At 35.9% G+C, this 19,364-nt stretch overlaps 4 protein-coding genes and 1 pseudogene across 6 annotated transcripts; 1 reads left to right on the top strand and 4 right to left on the bottom strand.

Annotated features, from left to right (window-relative positions):
• Positions 1–334: 334 nt before the first annotated feature.
• Positions 335–15,562, bottom strand: LOC120213803 (transcription elongation factor TFIIS-like). Of its 3 annotated transcripts, XM_039211870.1 has the most exons (5): positions 8,679–8,688; positions 8,585–8,589; positions 2,861–3,042; positions 717–1,685; positions 335–628 (listed from the first exon to the last, which is right to left on the bottom strand). In XM_039211870.1, exons 3-4 carry the CDS (start codon positions 3,023–3,025, stop codon positions 759–761), a joined length of 1,092 nt encoding a protein of 363 aa, XP_039067801.1. In that variant the 5' UTR covers positions 3,026–3,042; positions 8,585–8,589; positions 8,679–8,688; the 3' UTR covers positions 335–628; positions 717–758. The 3 variants fall into 3 exon arrangements, with proteins under 3 accessions (XP_039067801.1, XP_039067800.1, XP_039067802.1); XM_039211869.1 differs by having other exon boundaries at positions 335–1,685; XM_039211871.1 differs by lacking the exons at positions 8,585–8,589; positions 8,679–8,688 and adding an exon at positions 15,549–15,562 and having other exon boundaries at positions 335–1,685; positions 2,861–3,041.
• On the top strand, positions 3,934–5,910 carry LOC120213639 (annotated as a pseudogene).
• Positions 6,152–8,437, bottom strand: LOC120213804 (elongation factor P-like). The gene is made up of 7 exons (XM_039211872.1): positions 8,153–8,437; positions 7,992–8,069; positions 7,594–7,700; positions 7,239–7,316; positions 6,825–6,926; positions 6,621–6,702; positions 6,152–6,349 (listed from the first exon to the last, which is right to left on the bottom strand). The coding sequence occupies exons 1-7, from the start codon at positions 8,355–8,357 to the stop codon at positions 6,231–6,233; spliced, it is 771 nt and encodes a 256-aa protein (XP_039067803.1). The 5' UTR covers positions 8,358–8,437; the 3' UTR covers positions 6,152–6,230.
• On the bottom strand, positions 9,274–12,669 carry LOC120213802 (probable serine/threonine-protein kinase PBL11). Its single transcript, XM_039211868.1, has 5 exons — positions 12,562–12,669; positions 11,050–11,726; positions 10,514–10,771; positions 10,088–10,210; positions 9,274–9,945 (listed from the first exon to the last, which is right to left on the bottom strand). The coding sequence occupies exons 2-5, from the start codon at positions 11,680–11,682 to the stop codon at positions 9,307–9,309; spliced, it is 1,653 nt and encodes a 550-aa protein (XP_039067799.1). The 5' UTR covers positions 11,683–11,726; positions 12,562–12,669; the 3' UTR covers positions 9,274–9,306.
• A 2,082-nt stretch (positions 15,563–17,644) lies between the features above and the next one.
• LOC120213805 (non-specific lipid-transfer protein 3-like) lies at positions 17,645–18,367 on the bottom strand. The gene is made up of 2 exons (XM_039211873.1): positions 17,942–18,367; positions 17,645–17,831 (listed from the first exon to the last, which is right to left on the bottom strand). Exons 1-2 carry the CDS (start codon positions 18,301–18,303, stop codon positions 17,822–17,824), a joined length of 372 nt encoding a protein of 123 aa, XP_039067804.1. The 5' UTR covers positions 18,304–18,367; the 3' UTR covers positions 17,645–17,821.
• Positions 18,368–19,364: the final 997 nt, after the last annotated feature.

Genomic DNA, 19,364 nt, shown 5'->3' with positions numbered 1-19,364 from the left:
TCGACATGATAAGTTCAAAGTTACTGTAGCAAATATTATAGATCCCAAAATAGTTTTAGAAATGACCTAATTGGCCAATTATTTTTACCCACCTGACCAATTGGGCCAAATTTGCCAATAAAACCAGGTTGCATTTGGACAACTGCAGAGAATATATATATATATATATATATATACAAAATTTAAAAGGCCCATGAAGGTTGAAAATTAACCAACTGAGCTAACAAGCCATTTGATTATTTTGGTTGCATGTTTTAAATGGTTCGATTCGAAGGCAGTGAACGAGAAACAATTTGCAACAAATAATCAAGCAAATCACATGTGATGTAAAGGAGAAACCATGGAGATGAACCAAAAATAACAGCCACAGTAAAAATCAAAGCATGGGTTCATAGCAGCGTTATCGGTACATTAAGAATTTAAGAAGGCCTAATTCTACCACTACCATCCTCCCTACCCTTTGGAATGATACATCTGAAAGGGTCATGATGAAACACAAGCATTATACAGATAAAGAAGACGAGCCTCTCTTTTCCGGGAGCTCAGGAGGTGTGGAAGCACCTAATATGTGAAACATCCGAGTTATGATTTTGGTACGATCATACCTCGAACACCTAGTTATCCCAACCTATTGAAGATAAATATGCATTAAACTAGTATTTAAAATTCAATCCACAAACAAAGATAAACAGAATGAAGCTTTTGAGACGGTTAACCTTACACCTTCACTGCGTGAACGACAGGATCTTCAGATTCCACTAACAGAATTTCCAATGGTTGTTGCAGTTTACGCATGTTACATAGGTTGTCATAGGTTCATCTGCACTCCTTGTCTGCATTTGATAGTAAGTGGTCTTGCGTTGACCACAACGCCCACACTTGAACTGATCTGTTGTGGCCTTTGGTGCACCACCACGCTCGCAATCAAATAGAGCCTTTTCTTTAATTTCTTTATTTTCACGTTGCCTCTCGTCACTGGCCATTTCCTCTGGGGTCATAGTAATGAGTCTTTCTGGCTTCACTTCGCCCAAAAGAACCTTCCTTCTAAAATCTGGATTCTTTGGATCCTTCATGTTGAACATTATGGATCTGTACTTAAATTTTTGGGCACCATTTGATTTACCCATCTTCTCAAACATCACAGATTCAACAGATACAGCAACCCGGATAGGGTCAGCAGCATTCACTTGATACAACATGTCCTCATCAGCCTCGCTGGCAACTTTAGACAAAGCCTCGACAAGAATCTCTCGAAATTTGTCACGCAAAGGATCATCACATTTGACCATTGATGTCAACTTCGGAGGACAGGCAGGCGACTGAAATGATTTCTTAACATTTGATGCTTGTCTCTCATCCTTATAAATCGTTTCAAGCTTACTTCGATCTCTCTTCTCATCCATTGCAGTATCTCCATTTGCCTCCCTTTTCTCAACTTTGACGGACTTTACCGAATCACCTGTAGAGTTCTCAACCTTTACAGATTCTGTACGGGAGAGTTTTTCAGACTTCACAGCACTTGGCTTCTGAAGTTTCTCAACCTTGACAGCACTAGTTGTGCCATTTTTCTTACTCTTGGTAGTCTCTTCAATAACAATTCTTTTCCACAACTCAAGCAAGTCAGAAGCCACTGTCTTGATTTTCTCTCTAGGATGCTTCGTGAGAGGACGCAGCTTTTTTCCAACCTGTAATATATAAGGGAATTCAGTTCTATTTTCTTTTTTAAATGTATTCACTCATCAACACGCATGAAGCAGCAGCAGATGCTAATGACTCAGGTAAGACCAACTAACAGGTTGAACTATGCCACTGTTATTCTAAAGTTATCATCAGTCCTGACTAATACAAGGATTTCCTTCAACGTAATTGCGTAACATCTTCAAGAAGTTATAACTAAAGCAACAACTACCTGCAATGATAGTTGTAATTACAGGGAATCCTATGGGTTGGTCATGTACTGAAATTGCTTTTTTTTTTTCCTTTTATGTTAGCATCAGAACAAACATAATACATGTTTTCATGATAACTCTACATAATAACATGCCCTGCTTCAATTCATGACTAATTAAAAAGTTACAAAAACAGAAAAGCTTTTAACATGCTTGGTTTGGAAGAAAATGAGATGCTAAAAATGTGGATGGAAGATGAAGGAAAGAAATGCTTTAACTTACTTTTTAACAAAGAAAAGTGATTAAAAAGAAAACAAAATGTGATGGATGGTTATTACCCACCAAACAAATAAATAAAATAAGGTGTAGGGTAAATGAGGAAGGTATAAGATATATACAAATGTGTGTGTGTGTGTGTGTGCATGTTTCCTACACTCTGTTTCTCTCAATTTTTTATTTATCCAACTCCCTATCATTCCTTCTAGTTAGCAGTCAAAGTTCGTACTAAAACAAGGGAGCCATTGGCAAAAACATAATACATTTTAAGTATTCCTGTATATATCAGTAGAATCAGTGCATTTTAACTGTCCTAAGAACCTAAAAGGAAGCATTCTCAGACTCTAAATTGAATTTGCAAAACCAAAAATCTGGCAATCTTTACTTCACCTGATAAAGATTATTTATACTTCAATGGGAATCAAGTAATCAATTACTATATAGAATTAATAATTGATAATCTCATCTATCTATATGTCTATTATATTTTATACATTCTTTGCTTCCATTAAAAGAAAACAAAAGTTCATTTCTCAACCAAACGAATAACAAAAGTTTTCGTGAAAGGAATATAATTCTCCTCCTAATCGTCACTCAGAAAATTCAATATAGAGACAAATTAAAAACCCATACACGAGATTATTAATTAATCAGAAATTAAAACATAACAGGGGAGAGGGAAGAGAGAAACGCACCTTAGAAGAAACAAGAGTATCGTAAGTGACGGGGAAATCCTTGAGCTGGTTCAAGGCGTCAACGCATCTGTAAACCTCGGGGGAGTTGGAGGAAACGGCGTCGGAGGCGGCCGAATCGGCGGCTTTCTTGGCGGCGTCGAACAAATGCAGCAGCTCCTTCTCCATCTGATTTAACCTAAAAGATAAAAGATCCGGTGGATTTCCTCTCCTTCACCGTTCTTTTTTGGTAAGGAATGTTTTTTTTACGAGAGAGAGAGAGAGGGAGAGAGACGGGTAAGAAAATGAAAAGAGAAATTTGTTTTGGACCGAATTGCAAATATACGGATAGGGAAGGGGTGGTTTTGGAAATAATAAATAGCAGTAGTACCCCGCAGATGAAAGGGTTATTGTTGTAGTTTGATAAATGATCAGTGATATTTGACCAGAATGGGAATGGACGGTCTGTGATGTGTTTCAGTTGGGCAGTTGGGCACTTGGGTTCATTTTGGGCCTCCTTTGTGGCCCATTTATATAAAATTTAAAAGACATTTTATATCGAATCGAATTTGAACAAACATAAAATATATTAATCATATTCATTTAACTAATATGAAACTGACCCATCTAGTCAATAAACACCTCTGGCTTAGGGATGTGGATAGGTTGAGTTGAGTCGGATTTTTGATCGATCCGGCCCTACCCGACCCGAAAATATATACCTTCCACTCGAAACTCAACTTAAGGTTAGGAATGACTTCATCTGACCTGACCTTTTGAGATAAAATCATAGTTCAATCTGATATGACTCAAAATAAATATAGTTATAAAAATATTATTTTTATTCAATAAAAATATAGATCTAATTGAAAAAATAATATATAAAGTGTTATTGTTGCAGTTATCACTAAATATATAAGGTAAATTTACATTATTTTTCGGGTCGAGTTGAATATTTTGCACCCAAATCCGAACTCAACTAAATCCGAACATATTTTTCAAAAAACTCAATTTTACTCGATTCAAACTCAAATTTTTATTTTTTAGAAAATCTAATTAAATCAAATCAAATCAAGTCAAAACTCGTTAAGTTAGAGATGGGTGCATCCTTACTCTGGTTACATGGGCTTGAGCTCGATTTCTATTACGGTACCGAAGAAACTAAAGTTGATTATTAGATTATCGTTACATTTTTAATATTTTATTTGATTATTAGGGTACCGAATTGTTTGTGCAGCTTTGTGGTTGAGTAGGACAGCTTGAAAGTGACATCGCCGAGCTCAATCGAAGGAGTCTACGAGTCTTCTATCACGAGTTTCGGGATTCCTCTGCATGGCGGAACGTTGGTCGGCAGGGTCGTTTATCCCGAACCGAACAAACGCGGATGCCGGCCCTTTGATGAAGATGATGTCTACTTCAAATCAAGTCATGGTGCACTCCCCACTGTTCTCCTTGTTGATCGAGGAGGTATTGGTATTACCTTTGCTTTTCTCTAACTTGATTTTAACTGTTTTTATGTAATAATGTTGCTGTTGTGGCAGATTGCTTCTTTGCATTGAAAGCATGGCATGCTCAGCATGCCGGTGCAACCGCTGTTCTTGTCGCCGACTACATCGATATGCCCTTGATCACCATGAACACCCCGAAAAAAGTGTACGCCGGTGCCGAATACGTGCAGAACATCACAATTCCATCAGCCCTGATCACTAAATCGCTAGGAAACAGCATCAAGGAGGCCCTTAGTAATCACGAATTGAGTACTAGTTTTGGACTACTAGCGACTACGAATGCGGGCCGACGTGCGACAGCCAGCTCGAATTCGTCAAGAACTTCAAAGGAGCTGCTCAAATACTGGAGCAGAAAGGGTACACACGTTTCACCCTCACTATATGACTTGGTCTTGCCCTCAGTCTTTTGTTCGAACAAACAGTGCAATTCGCAATGTATCAATCGCGGGCAGTACTGTGCTCCCGATCTCGGACATGACCCCGACAGAGGATATGGTGATAAAGATGTGATGGTTCAAAATCTTCGCCAAGCTTGCTTTTTCAAAATTCCTAATGAAAGTGGAACTCCATGGCTTTGGTGGGACTATGTTACGGACTTCGTGATCCGCTGCCCGTCGAAAGAGAAGTCTACCAAAGAATGTGCAGATAAAGTTATCCGATCTCTCGGTATTGGTCTCGCTAAAATAGACAACTGCATAGGTGACACCGAGGCCTATGTCGAGAATCCAATACTTGAAGCTTAACCAGACGCAAAGGTTAAGCTATTTCAACTCTCGGTTTCAGACCGGCAGAGGCGTCCACGGAGACGTTACTATGCTGCCGACACTTCTGATAAATGACAGACAATATCGAGGTTCATATATGTATTGACTGTCGTCAATATGATTGCATGAAATACATTTCGTAACTGTGCCTTTTCCAATGGATTCAGGGAAGTTGGACAAAGGAGCTGTTCTCAAGGCAATTTGTGCAGGTTTTCAAGATACAATCGAGTCAGCAATTTGTTCAAGTAAAGGTTATCATCTATTGCACTCGATTTACGAGCATTTTATCGTGGATTCGGCACACGCCGTGTCCTTTTATTCTGATGAATCAAACGAAAGAGTTACTTAAGTGCTGTCGTGTGCTAAAATGATTACAGAAAAAATGATGAATTCGTATTTGTATTTGAAATGAACGGTCTCGCTGGATATACAAACTAATCGGTGTTCGAAAAACAACGGCAGGTATTGGGAGGACAGCATTGCTAACATTACTGCATGCAGAGTATGTCATTTTTGTTACATTATATGTTCAATTCATCTGTTTTAGATAATGCCCTTGCTTTGATTGTAGGACACCTTCCGCAGAAGAGTGGAGTGTTCCATAGTTAACGGTGTTAAGTATTCCGGCAACGGTTACACGCTTTGCAAAAGCAAATCTATTTCCTTGGCAAGGAACTCGGTTTCCAGGCACAAAGTCACCGGAAGATCATTGTTTAGCATAATTCTCGGATTAACTGTTGCCGGAGTTACTGTACATGCCAATTACAAACAAACAATCCTGGTAAGATCACTGCCACTGTGATACATCGATGTTGGAATTTTCTTTCTTCCTCCATGGATTAAAGGTCAGAATTGCTCCAGCGATATTCATTTGATGCAGACGCACATGAATTTCAAGATTTGGGGGATGATGTAAGATTACACGGCAAAAAAACATACAACCATATAATACTGGAAATAGCCGCAACCTTTCACCAGTCCACTAGGATACGGCTGGTGCAAATTCCTCCAACAAAATTTCCAAAGTAGAACAATCTGTGCAGAGCATTGTTGAATCTTATTTCATATAAACAAAAACATTTCTAAAAAGAGCAAATTATGCGAATTCTCCATGGGAAATACTCAAGCACGGCTCATATATGTTCCAGTTCTGGTATCCACCAGTATTTCTTCACCAATGTTTACGAACAGAGGAACGTTAACCACAGCACCGGTATCAAGAGTTGCCGGCTTGGATCCACCTGTTTCGAAATGATTACTTTAGGCCGGACAAAACCCAAACTCGTATTTACTCGGGCACATGTGAGTGTCAAATATGGGATTGTGTTGAGCATAAGTGACAGACACGAGTACTTAAAAGCAAAAAATGAAGCGTCCTAACAACATAGTGAAAAAAGGGTCCATGTACCTACATTACTTTCAGTTCAAGACACAGGTTCAGGCATTTGCTCACCAAAAGTTACGGTTGGTTAAAATTTACAGTTTAGATCAGTAACATAAGGGTGCATATACCTGAAGCTGTGTCGCCTTTGAGACCGGGGTCAACGTCAACCACTTTAAGCTGAACCGTGATTGGGAGCTCAAAATCAATAACCTACAACAAAGTGAATATGTTAATTATGCTAATCTTTGCTGCTAATTACCGGGTGCTAATAAGTATACATAAAACACAGATGGCTACAATAACACTTTCTTCAGCACGAATTTCATAAATACCTTTCCGTCCCAAAAGAGCAAATAGCAGTCCATACCCTCTTTCAACCACTTTATCTTGTCGCCTACCTCTGTCTCACTTAGACGGATTTCTTCGAACGTGGTCTGTAAGAAGTAACCATCATTATAAGACTGAAAAGGAATGAAATATGACCTTTCAGTGCAATTGACCAACAGAAAAGAGTAGATGAGTATAGTAATTGAATCTTCCAAGAACTAGACTATTGGGAGCACAGACTCATTTCTATTTCAAGTATCGAAAAGAAGACAGTTGACTACTGTTTTCGCAGGCGATTACAAGTAAATAAGCGAACTAAATGGCATTGCTTTAACGTTTCATTAGAAGTATAATAAAGGTATAGCTTTGAATTCATTTATTCAAGGTATCTAATGAGTAAAAGAATACAGAAAAAATACCAGGTCCATGAAAACATATTGGGAACCATCTTTGTAAGTGTACTGCTTTTGTTCCTTGAAGACATCTGCCTCCTCAATCTGTATAAACAAGTGCATATTTCAGGCATGAAAGACACAAATTCAAACCGAAACAAAGAAGCAATGCCGGAAGTAGATTAGAATCTTTCCTGGTGCAACTTATTCCTAAGCTTTTTCATCGACAGAACGGGGTTATTTATCTTTAGAAATGAAACAACTTGCTCTATGAGAAACACCAAAATCGATTCTCATTCTCAAAATGCTACTAAAGCATAAGAAAAAACAGAATCTCATTTATACAGAAAGCCGAATGATAGAATTAAATATAGAAGATTACCGTACTTCCGGCCCGAAACGTCTTCTCGACGGTGTTGCTGGTGATATAATTGCGCATTTTGGTCCTCACGAATGCAGCCCCCTTTCCAGGTTTCACATGAAGAAACTCTAGAAAATGACCAAAATCCAACAACCACAATATCATATCAGAAACAAAATCAACCGCATTTCATACAAATTAAACTACTCTAATAGTATTAAATTGCGGCTGCAACACAACATCGTAGCGTCGGTGAGACCGCAACTGCATCCGCAACATAGAAACATAGTTATTTTCAGGAAATAAACAACAGTATAATGTTCATAACACCCGCAACTGCAGCCGCAATTTAGTACTATGGTCTCTAACTCAGTGTTTCCAAAGCATGTGTTACCGGGCATAATTGCAGAAACAAGTACCTAAAACTTTCCATGGAGCTCCATCAACTTCAAGGTTCGTACCCACTTTGATGTCGTTACTAGTCAAAGCGTGAATCCCTGAAACCAAAAAGAAAAACACATTATTAAGAAAAGGGTGCTTCAAAAAAGTAGAAAATGAAGTGGGGAAGTGGCGAAAGTACTGAGAGTTCTCCGAGGGGAGTGGGTTAAATGAAGTGGGTAAGTGGAAAAACTAGTGAGAATTCTGGGGAAAGAGTGGGTTTTGAGGGGACAACGCATTGAGAGAAGAAATGGTCTTGAAGAGAAGCTAAGTGAAGATGAAGCCTTGAAGATTGGAGTGGAATATGAGACACTGAAGGTTGCGGTTCCCGCCATCGCCATGGACATACGGGAAAATGCGAGAGAAAAGGGGAAATATTTCTCGACCCAAAGCTCAAAATTTATAGAAAAATGGAGAATATCGACGGCTTTATCTTCCTTTCCCAGGGAAAGTCGCTTGCTTTGGTTATATAAGGTAAAGAATTGGGCTGTTTCCCTCTTTTATCGGTTGATGTTTCCGTTTGTTTGGGCTGAAATCTCGAAACCTCCTCTTCTGTCTTGATGCCCAAGCAAATGTTTTCTTCGGTCTATACCTTTATATGGGTCGGATTGAATCGGACGATGGTTTGATTTAAATTTTTGACAAAAAATCATTAGATATCTTTATACTTTAAAAAAATTAATATGAATTTTGCATTTTTTTTCTTTCAATATAGTCTTTCAATTTTAAAAAATAAATTAAATATGGTTTTTCTACTAACGTTTTTGTCATTAATCGTTATAGTACTGATGTAACAGTTCATATTACTGACATGCAATTTACAGTGGTTGATAACGCGACAGATGACATAACAGATAGACTAAATTGATAACTTAAACATAATAGATAGACTATTGAGTTAGCATTGTAGACTATCATATCAGTACCGTTAAATATCACGTCAGCACTATAACAATTAATGACCAAAAAACATTGGTCAAAGGACCACATTATATTTAATCAAAACAAAAATTATATATACATAAATTAATATATAATATATATATATATATATATATATATGGACAGATATCATATAATTTTAATTAACAAAGGGAAAATTTTAAAAGGACAATACTTGTATAAAAATATAAGGCTTGCACTCTTATCTACAAAAAACAGCATGCTCTCTATTTCATTACCTAGGCATGTGGATATATACGTGGAAGAACCACATCTTTTATCTTCTATATGTTGGTGTTGAATTAAGAGGAGAAAATTAGGGAAAATAAAGAAGAAAAATCATATTATAAACAATCAAAATCCTTCCACACTAGCCCCTCTAAGGGTTGCTGACGACGATCTCCGGTTTTCTTGCCGTTCGAGTTCATCTAATGACAGGGTAGAGGAACAAGCTCGAGGTGGAAGCGTTGATGGCAAAACAGCTGCTCTTGTAGGAGAAACAGAGAGCCGGGGTCCAGATGGTGGTGATGGGGAGAAACCGAATTTGGGTGCAGTTGCAGGAGTAACGATACCGTTAAGACTCGGCCACCTCGACAAATGTTTTCCGGGAATTGCTGCGGGCTCTTGCAGGGGGAACCGACACGAATATTTCATGTCTTGGATGACTTTGAGATTCTCGACTATGGTTCTCATGGTAGGCCTCTCCGATGGGTCCTTTTGGAGACATCTCTGCGCAATGTCGGCCACTGTGCGTGCGGCTTTCATAGGAAACCGACCTTTGAGCAGAGGATCCATTATGAGTGATAATCTACAATCATCGGCCAGGAACGGTCGGCTCCACTTCACTACGTTCCTCTCTTCCCTATGATGACGGCTGTCGAGATTCTTCCGGCCGGTAAGTAATTCAAGTAGGACAATGCCAAAACTCCAAACATTGCTCTTTGGAGTTAGCCATCCTCTCTCCAGGGTATCCTCCGAGAGATTTGCCACAGCCTGCACCAATGGAGAGAGAGAATCAACAACAAATAACTCACACAAGTAACTTTTACGGCATCAGAGAGATCAGCGGAAATCTAGTGAGCTCGGCACACATGATATGTCTTTAAAAGATCGATTACGAGGTAAAATGACTTGCCAGTGAATTAGCAGAGATCTCTTCTGTCTCTAGGATATGACCAACACACCCGTATCCAGAAAGCTTTGCACTGAAATCTTTGTCAATCTGTATATTGGCAGTTGAAAATTCATTGTACATTGCCTGCACATGATAGATCGTTTCGTTAAATGTTTCGTTATTATGCATGGATAAAAGTGGAACAGAAATCGGAAAGACAGAAGCAAATTTCCAAAAGTAACTAACACAAACTAATGTAGCAAGAACGGGAAGAACATTTCATAGGATACCAAAAGGATTAAATCGAGAAAGCCAGAACTTATTTCTAAAAGTGCTGCCATCCCCATTTGTGCATGATCAAAGTTCAACCATGGGGGCACATGATAAAATATCGTTTAGTTTTATTCTCTCGAGAGATTTAGATGCACACAACGATTTCGAAACTACCTGAAATGGTCCTTCCTCGTGCAAGAAGGTAAGGCCCTGTGCAGAACATAAAGCAATCTTCATCCGGGTATTCCAATCAAGTGGCGGACCATCTACTCTCCCATACAGAAGCCTATCTAAGCTTCCATGAAATAGCCTCTCGTAGACCAACATTCTTTGTTCTGAGCTATCACGTGCGTGGAATCCAAGCAATTTACAGAGGTTTGGATGCTGCAACGATGCGAGAGTGTTTACTTCATTTATAAAGTCCCTTAAACCCTACAAGACAACAGGAAAGAAGAACGTTAGACCGGAATAAGAGTAACAATTTATTTTTGCAGCATAACAACCACAATATTCACACTCATTGAAATTCTCGACGGCAATAGTAAAAATATATATACTAATCTAAATTACCAATTTCCTTCTTTTAATTTTGGAACCACGAACAATATGCAGAAGTGTGTTAAAGGGATGCAAATGCAAAGAGGTTCATGAAACAGAGTGTGCCATAAAGACATAAACCTTGAAGTTCCACTAGAGTAATTTTCCCGTACCTGAGTGGATGGGTGAAGGCGAGTAACCGTGGCTTCAAACTTCTTTGTGCTCGATGCATCATCTCCAAAAGAAGCCATATACATAACAGAAGAAAGACCCTCGGACGTGCATCGATCAGAAGAGAAATGATGGCAAGCAGCTGAAATTTCTTCATAAGAGAAGTTTCGTAGTGTTCCGGAGGGAGGCAGGGGCAGTGGTCCAGAAGCAGGCTGAGGGCCACTGGCATTCCCTGCTTTAAAGCTTCCCATTGTCTTCAGTGAAGTACTGTGTGGAGATGGAAGCGGCAGCGGTTGCGGACTTGATGACCGCTGTTCCTTGGCTACTCCGGCAGATATCTTTAACTCTTCTTGTTCTTCAAATTCAACCATTGCAAGAGCATCTTGCTCAGCAGCATCAAGACTTGACGGAGCAGATAATGTACGTGCACGTGCCCTGCTGCTGGTTGCTTTGTTATCAGATTGAATAGGTTTTACGCGGGTTTTAAAACTCGGGGGTGCAGATTGCAGTGATCGTGTTGGAACTTTGGGCTCAGGAAGTGTAGTCGGCATATGCTCCTTATGAGCAATAGGTTTAACAAAGACCGAATGCTCAGACTTTTTCTTCTTACTCTTCAAAACTGTAAAACAACCCATCTTACATACAAACTACAGAAACTATCTCAAAGTCTTGTCTGTTTCTGCAAGACGAAAAACACGGAAAACACGGAAATCATTAGGAATTTTTCATTTGGTGAGAACACAAATCATACCAATACATAGGCATCACATATCTACTACAAACAGGGTGAGATTACAACAAATAGAGATTGGAATAACTCATCATCCCATCATATCAATCGGATGAACAACTCATATCCACCAACAAAATTAACAAAATCCCGAAATTCCCTGCACCTACAATACATATTCGAAACGATATCTAAACAAAGATTGCACCACATTTTGATTCCAGCCACATCAAAGCAAACCCCATATCTTCGATGCAATCGCTACATAGATTCTACGGCTGCGGCGTAGAGTCCAACTACAACACCCTGTTCGAACAAAGAAGGTTTCAAGTTTGCTAAAAACAACTACATGGACTAAGTGCAACAGATTACACTCATTCATCAAGGCAGAAAACTCGATAAACTCTAAAATAATTCAGTGAATAAGCTGACAGCACAATTTAAGTAGATAAAGAATTGCAGGGAAAATTCCTAAACCTACAAAAAAGTTATCCAAAGCTCCACAAATCACCATATACGCAACTGGGCAACATAAATTTACCATCTGGCTGAATAAAACTAAACCCAGATCCAAAATAATCCAAAATCAAGAAAAAATAAAAAAAAAAATCCACATCCACCCAATCAGCTATGCACGATTAATATAAACTTATAAAGCAAAGAGCACACATTTAAGCCCAGACCAGGCCAAAAAAACACAATTTTCAAGCAAGACCCAGACTTGGAATCATGAATGAAAAATCAACAGTAAGAAGATAACAAAAAAGGGTGTTGAGAATCGAACCTTATGAAAGCAGGTCATGCAAGGGCAAAACGGAGAAAGACGAAAACCCAGAAATCCTGTTTGCATGTCAAGGGAAACTAACGGAGAAAGCTGTTTTTAAGTGAGTTTCTTATTCTCCTTTCCAGGGAAAGATGGAAAAGTAGGCAGCTGATGAGAAAAACAATATTATTTGTATTTATTGTTGTTGTTTAAGAAGAAAGAAAATGAAACAAGAATGGTGCCGAATGAGTACTGGTCAAACTCAAACCAACACTTGCATTTAGTTAACCATGAAAATTTATTCATTCACTCTCCCTTTATCTCAAATGTGTTCCTCATTTTTTGTTTTTTACACTCTAGTCCTCCATTTTATATGCTATTACCATATTTTTGGGTTTGTTAGAATTAATTAGAATAATGGACTAACATGATTATAAATACAATCAATAGATTCAGATGATTAAAATAAGAATTAAACCACAAATAGATAAATTGATAATTGAAACATGTTAAGAATTAATCATTATAAATCATAAACATACAAATTTATATTTTGATCAGAATATTGTTAGACATGATCCGCGTATAATAATACTTGAATGTGTCATTTTTTTAGAATCAGAGATGGACATGAATTGGATTGGATCAGATTTTCGACTAATTTGACTTGACTTGAGAAAAGTATCCCCTTCATCCGAAATCCAGTTTAACATGATTTTAATGAGATTATATTCGACACCAAATTCAACTCATTTTTATGATAAAATTTACACCCAACTCAATATATATATATATATAATTTAATAAAATAAAATAATTAAAAAATAAAAAGGGATATATTGGTGCAATTATCACAAAATAAATAAGGGATAATCATATTATTATCTCAGGACGAGACTTTGACTTGAAGTTAAAATCTAATACCTCACTTTTGATAAAAGTTTAAAATATGAAATTCAGAGTTTAAATAAATGTGAAAAAATTAATTATTATTGATATTTATTCTATTAATCAATTAATTTAAGTTAAATACTTTAACAATTTATTATGAGCACAAAATTTTCAATTAGTTTGTTCCATTTAGAACAGGAGCAAATTTTTAAGGATAATGGTGAATTGATGATTTAAATTAGAGTATGATATTGATAATAATTAAAGGTTTGGGGGTAAAAGTGTAAATTTCTTTGAAGGTCGATTTTCAACAATGAGCACCTCAATTGAAGTGGCGGTCAAAGTTTGGAAAATTTAGATTTTGTTTCTAAATAAAAATAAAAGGAGCTTGTGTGTGTTTTTTTCGGATGTGGTCAAACTATGTGAGCTATCGAGAAGTGGATTTGAGAACGGATTTCCATCGTCCGATTGAATATGATATGAAAAGATGGTCGGTCAAGATCTAACTGTAAGCTTTGCTGGGACCGACATGCAGTCAACAAACATCAACCTTGTCCTTTGCTTGTGGGGTGCGATTTTCCCGTAACAGTGAAGAAACCAAAATTATATAGGTAAAAAGGCATCAGAGGTCCTTATATTTTAAAAATAATTAATATAATCATTATATTATTTTTCTCTCTCAATATGACTCTCTAACTCAGAAAATAAAGTCAATGTCATCCGTCTGTCATAGTCCTGGCGTGTCAGTTCACGGCACTGATATGATAATCCATCAGTCATATTTGAGTTAAAGATTTAAGTAATATTTCATATCATCTGTCACGTTGATCTGTCACCATGAACTGCAGCAATGTGGACTATCATATTAACATCATGAACTGTTATATCAGCACTGTAAACGACAATAAACTATGGTCAAAGAGTCACATCGGGTTTATATTTTTAGTTAGGGGCCACATTGATTGTTTTCAAAAAAACAGGGACCTATGGTACCTTTCTGCCAATTATATATAATAATAACAATAAAAAGCACTGCGCTCCACTTGGACCCACTTGTCGTTTCTTTTCACTATTTATACTTCATCACTGATGTTGGATTGGACCGAATTTTATACTAAAAATAAATAATATAATATATAACGAGAAGAAGAAATCCAATTTTAAAATGATTATTAGTTAGTGTACTTTGAAGTTTGAAAACTGATTAAAATATTTTATAAGAGTAGAATTGTTGTACGATAGTTTTAATATACGATTAATGAAATGTTTTATTGAAAAATATTAATATTTTTTAATATTTTTGGTAAAGTATTACCTAAAATATTATTTTTTATAAAAAAAATGTTAATTTCACTATCTAATTTTTTATTAAAAAAAATAATATTTTAAGTAGCGCCAAATATTAAAACTTTCGGTAGAAAAACTAATGTTTTAGGTAACGCTTTACTGAATATGTTAAACATTAACATTTTCGATAGAAAAAAATAATGTTTTAGGTAACGCTTTACCGGAAATGTTAAAAAATATTAATATTTTCGGTAGTGTCTTTCTTTAACCATATATTAAGATTGATTTCATTTTATATCGACATGGAATAATTTAATTGCTTAGAATATGAAATAGGAGAAGGGTAAAACTACATGAGAGTCCACTTTTGTTTCAGTGTCTTCTAATTTTGGCCATTCAATCGATACAATTTGGTCATTTATATTAACAATTTTGTAATTTAACCCATATATTTTAGATAAAATCGTATGCATAGAGATTCTTATGCTTGGTTCCGACGAAATAAGGCGACTGGAGTGGCGATGGTGACGGTGGAATTAAGGAAAACGATTAAGATATTTATAAAATTATAATTAAAATATTATAAAAAATATTAAATTAATTTTTTATCTAAAGTTCAGGGTTCAAATTACAAATCAATCATTTTTTATAACTTGTTTTGTCCTTATTCATAAAATTGTTATTAGTAATAGATAATGTAAGCAACTAAATTATAATAATTAAACATTGAATGGCCAAAATCATAAGAAAATTAAACAAAAATGACATATACTATAATTTACCTATACGCCAATTACGTCTAATGATAGTACAAGTAATGCTTCCTTGTTATTTTATTTAAAAAAATAGAATAAATATAAATCAATTTATCTTTGAAGTTGATATTTTGGTGTATGCATTTGCCAATAAGTGCTTCAAATCTATTCAACTAATTTTAACCCTAAAAAATATTATTTTTATTTTTGTGATGCAAGAGTTATTACTAAAAAATTCAATAAATTTATATAATTTTTCTGATACAACGGATTCACCTATAATATAATCTTGATATTTTATATTAGGGTAGAGTATATGCATGATCTTTCGATTATAGTATACTACTTTATTAAGTCTCTCGATTATTGTTTTAGGACGATTACAAGTGGATGTATATATTTTAAAGACTTCTAATCAATGATGGGTTCAGAAATTTATAAATGGATCCAAAAATTTTAATACTATTTTTTAAAAATGATGGGTATGCAAAAAAAAATTTATTTCTTCCCTTTATATATTGAATTATATTTACTAACCGATCTAAATAATGGGTATGCATTTGGTCCTATATGGGGTTATATGCATCCGTCCGTGTTTCTAACTATTTGATTATAAACGCTCAAATGTCCTACAATTGTGTGAGTGTTCGAACCCGAAACTTTTAAAAATAACAATCATCGTGGCTCTAAGATAAGTTGATAAGATGTAAGATAATAATGAATGTTACAAGGTTTTTGGCAGTAGGGCAGATATATCCACGAAGCTTCTCATATATACATATCTTTAAGGACGAGTTACTATTGGTCACCACAGACGGACACTGTCGCTGTCACAGTGAACAAGGGATGAATGTTGTATGTTGTTTTAGGTTTGGGTTGGTGGATATTATCTATTATCATAAAATGCATTCAATGTTTATGCCTTTGTGCACTCATTTATCTCATTGGATCCTAGTAGGGGTATTCCACTCCAACCTAATAGGTTTTGATCCAATCATTTATGTTTTATTTGGGGGGGAATATAGGTTTAGATAAATTGGATTGGATTTTTCAAAGGATCAGATCGAGTTCAAATTTATAATAAAAAATTTTAAATTCAATATGAGATATAATAGTATATATATCCTTTATCTTTTCATATTTTTCAATTAGAGCCTTATTTTATTAAATAAAATATATCAATTTGAGTCGGGTACAAATTTTTACCTTAAAATCAAGTCAGATGAAGGCTCTCTAGACCTGTCGAATCAGGTCATAAGTGAATAAAAATAATACTTGAATCGGGTTTAACTGGCCAAAAGATCAACCCTATACATACTCAACCCTAGATCCAAGCAATATCTTAACGTCCAAATTGACAACTAAATTCAAAGAAACACTTGGTTAATAGTACTTAATAATATTTTTAAGAGTAAACTATAATCAGATATCACTGAACTTTGATTTTTGTTTCAATTATACTACTGAACCGTTAAATCATTAATCGCACGATGACGTGGTTGACGGCTGTTGATATCGTTGACGACTATCGACGTAGACACCTCACGAAAACGACCTTGTTTTGACCCGTCTGTTAACGACTTAACAGGACAGTGGTTTAATTGAAACAAAAATTAATGTTTAGTGTTGTAATTGAAAAAAATAAAAGTTTAGTGATATAAACGATACATCACTTAAAGTTTGATGGTATCTGATATAGTTTACTCTATTTTTAAGTTTAATCGATTTAAAACCGAATTCATATTTTAAGACTATATGATATAACTAATCTAGAATGAATTAATATCCTAATTTATATATATATATATATATATATATATATTGTTAGGAATAAGTACTACATGGAATATAGAATCAAATTGAGTCAAAAAATTTAAAAATTAATCAAGTTGACGTGTTTTATTTTATAACTTAAATTTTATCTGAAAAATTTTCGATTCGAACTTTTAAATTGCGAGCCAAATAAAGTAGATTTGTATTTGAAATATTCAATTTTTTAGTTGAGTTTTTTTCACATAATGTATAGTAAAAATGGATTACTGATAGAATTTTAAAAAATGGTGTTATTATTTTTCTAAAAGTGATTAAATTTATTGTTTAATATTTTTATGGGTGCCAATATATAAGGTGGTGATAAAACGTCGTAGTATTACTAATAAATAAAGATCACGATATATATATATATATATAAATATATATAATATATAACACCAGCACTAACAAAGTAAATATTGCCGAAAACAACACCAACACAACTTATTTAACCGTCGCTAGAGCTAGCTACTTCATCAAGCTGAGCTGAAAACGACGTCGTACTCGTTCATCCAGCATCATCGTCATCATCCACCTCACTGCACCCTGCAAACAGAAAGTACAATACACAAATCAGCGCTACAAACTTAATTTAGAATACCCTTTTTTGCATGTGCATGCAAACCAAGTGCAAGAATTCATGGCAATGCGATTACGTGTTGCAGTCGATGGAGGGGCTGATCTTGTACGGAATATGGAGACTGCACTTGTCGGGGAGGCCCGCCGCGTTACCGAGGTTGAAGCTCGAGTACCGGAACCCGTTGATGGCCGATTTAAGGCACTTGCACACGCTTTGGCGGTCCGTCGAGGTTTGAGCCTCGGCGTAGAGCGCCCTCACCCCGTTGCAGCACGCGGCGGTGGGTTGGCCGCCGTTTTGCACGTAGGAAATGCATGGCATCAGGTGGTTCACTACACCGCCGCATGTTATCGCCGCGTCGGCTGCCTTGGGTACGGTCGTTACCGCCATGCACACGACGAGCAGCAAGGATGCTAACTTTAGGACGCTTGAACTAGCCATGTCAACTCTGTTGCTAAAGAAAGTGTATAAGATGTTTTGAGGTGATTTAGGTGCACTCAAAGGCCTGAGGTGGGGTTAGTTTATATAGAGGTATGGGAATAAATAGTGAGGGTTAATAGTATGCATATTTGGTTTATAATTGGTAGTTGGATTTCATTTATTGTGGTGGTGGAAAATGGTTGGGGGAATTAAATGGGAGTTGTGAAAATAATTGAACATGGTGAATGGTGATGGTGTCATAAGGATTTATTTGTTAGTAATTTTTTTGGGTAAACTATGCATTTAGTACCTATACTATCAGTTTTGTCAATTTTAATACCTAAACTTTTAATTTTTTAAAATCATACCTAACGTTTGTTTTTGTTTCATTTTAGTACCCCCACCGTTAAAAACTTAACAGACGGGCTGATGGGGCATAACTCGGATGGACGAACGACCAATCCAAATGGTGGACCTTAAGAGAATTACGAGTCGACCAACATAGACCAATTTCAGGTCCATCGGACGGTTGGCGACGAAGATCGAAGGATGAAGAAGTCAAAGAGCCCATCATCAATTTAGGGGAGTTAGAGGCATTTTTCGACGAAATGGAGGTCGAAATCACGTTCAGGGGGTCGTAAAGGTGCAGACTAGAAAGTTTGGGCTTCATTGGCCAACAAACGCGACGACTGCGACTATAGATGTGATGGCCGACGAGCCCGACCGTTAAGATTTTAACGACGAGTACTAAAATGAAACAAAAACTAAACGATAGGTATAATTTTAAAAAATTAAAAATTTAAATACTAGAATGAACCAAAACTAATAGTTAAATTACTAAACACTTAATTTACCTTATTTTTTCATTACAAATTTACTCCCCCAACAAGTTACATGACAGTATTTCAGTACTGAAGAAAGAAAAAAGATGATCCAATGATGCTAGGTTATTTTTAAATATTTTATTTGTAATTACCTATTTTAATGGTAAGATATATATTATATTTTTATTAAAAAAAATATTTAAAATTTCATTTTTTGTCATGATAATAAATAGATTACGTCAGTTGTTACGATTTAAT

Source organism: Hibiscus syriacus, unplaced genomic scaffold, assembly GCF_006381635.1.
Source record: "Hibiscus syriacus cultivar Baekdansim isolate YM2019G1 unplaced genomic scaffold, ASM638163v2 tig00110044_pilon, whole genome shotgun sequence".
NCBI classification, from domain to species: Eukaryota; Viridiplantae; Streptophyta; class Magnoliopsida; order Malvales; family Malvaceae; genus Hibiscus; species Hibiscus syriacus.
Note: the sequence above shows the minus strand (reverse complement) of the source record. Positions and strands in the feature narration are given on the sequence as shown.

Excerpts from the sequence above, each read along its gene's own strand:
- LOC120213803 (XM_039211871.1), bottom strand. The coding sequence starts at position 3,025 with ATGGAGAAGGAGCTGCTGCATTTGTTCGACGCCGCCAAGAAAGCCGCC. Across the intron at positions 1,686-2,860 it reads ATACTCTTGTTTCTTCTAAG|GTTGGAAAAAAGCTGCGTCC; the intron begins GTGCGTTTCTCT and ends TATATATTACAG.
- LOC120213804 (XM_039211872.1), bottom strand. The coding sequence starts at position 8,357 with ATGTCCATGGCGATGGCGGGAACCGCAACCTTCAGTGTCTCATATTCC. Across the intron at positions 6,927-7,238 it reads AATATGTTTTCATGGACCTG|ACCACGTTCGAAGAAATCCG; the intron begins GTATTTTTTCTG and ends TACTTCTTACAG. Across the intron at positions 6,350-6,620 it reads CAAAGGCGACACAGCTTCAG|GTGGATCCAAGCCGGCAACT; the intron begins GTATATGCACCC and ends ATTTCGAAACAG.
- LOC120213802 (XM_039211868.1), bottom strand. The coding sequence starts at position 11,682 with ATGGGTTGTTTTACAGTTTTGAAGAGTAAGAAGAAAAAGTCTGAGCAT. Across the intron at positions 10,772-11,049 it reads GCCTTCACCCATCCACTCAG|GGTTTAAGGGACTTTATAAA; the intron begins GTACGGGAAAAT and ends GTTGTCTTGTAG. Across the intron at positions 9,946-10,087 it reads AGATCTCTGCTAATTCACTG|GCTGTGGCAAATCTCTCGGA; the intron begins GCAAGTCATTTT and ends CCATTGGTGCAG.
- LOC120213805 (XM_039211873.1), bottom strand. The coding sequence starts at position 18,303 with ATGGCTAGTTCAAGCGTCCTAAAGTTAGCATCCTTGCTGCTCGTCGTG.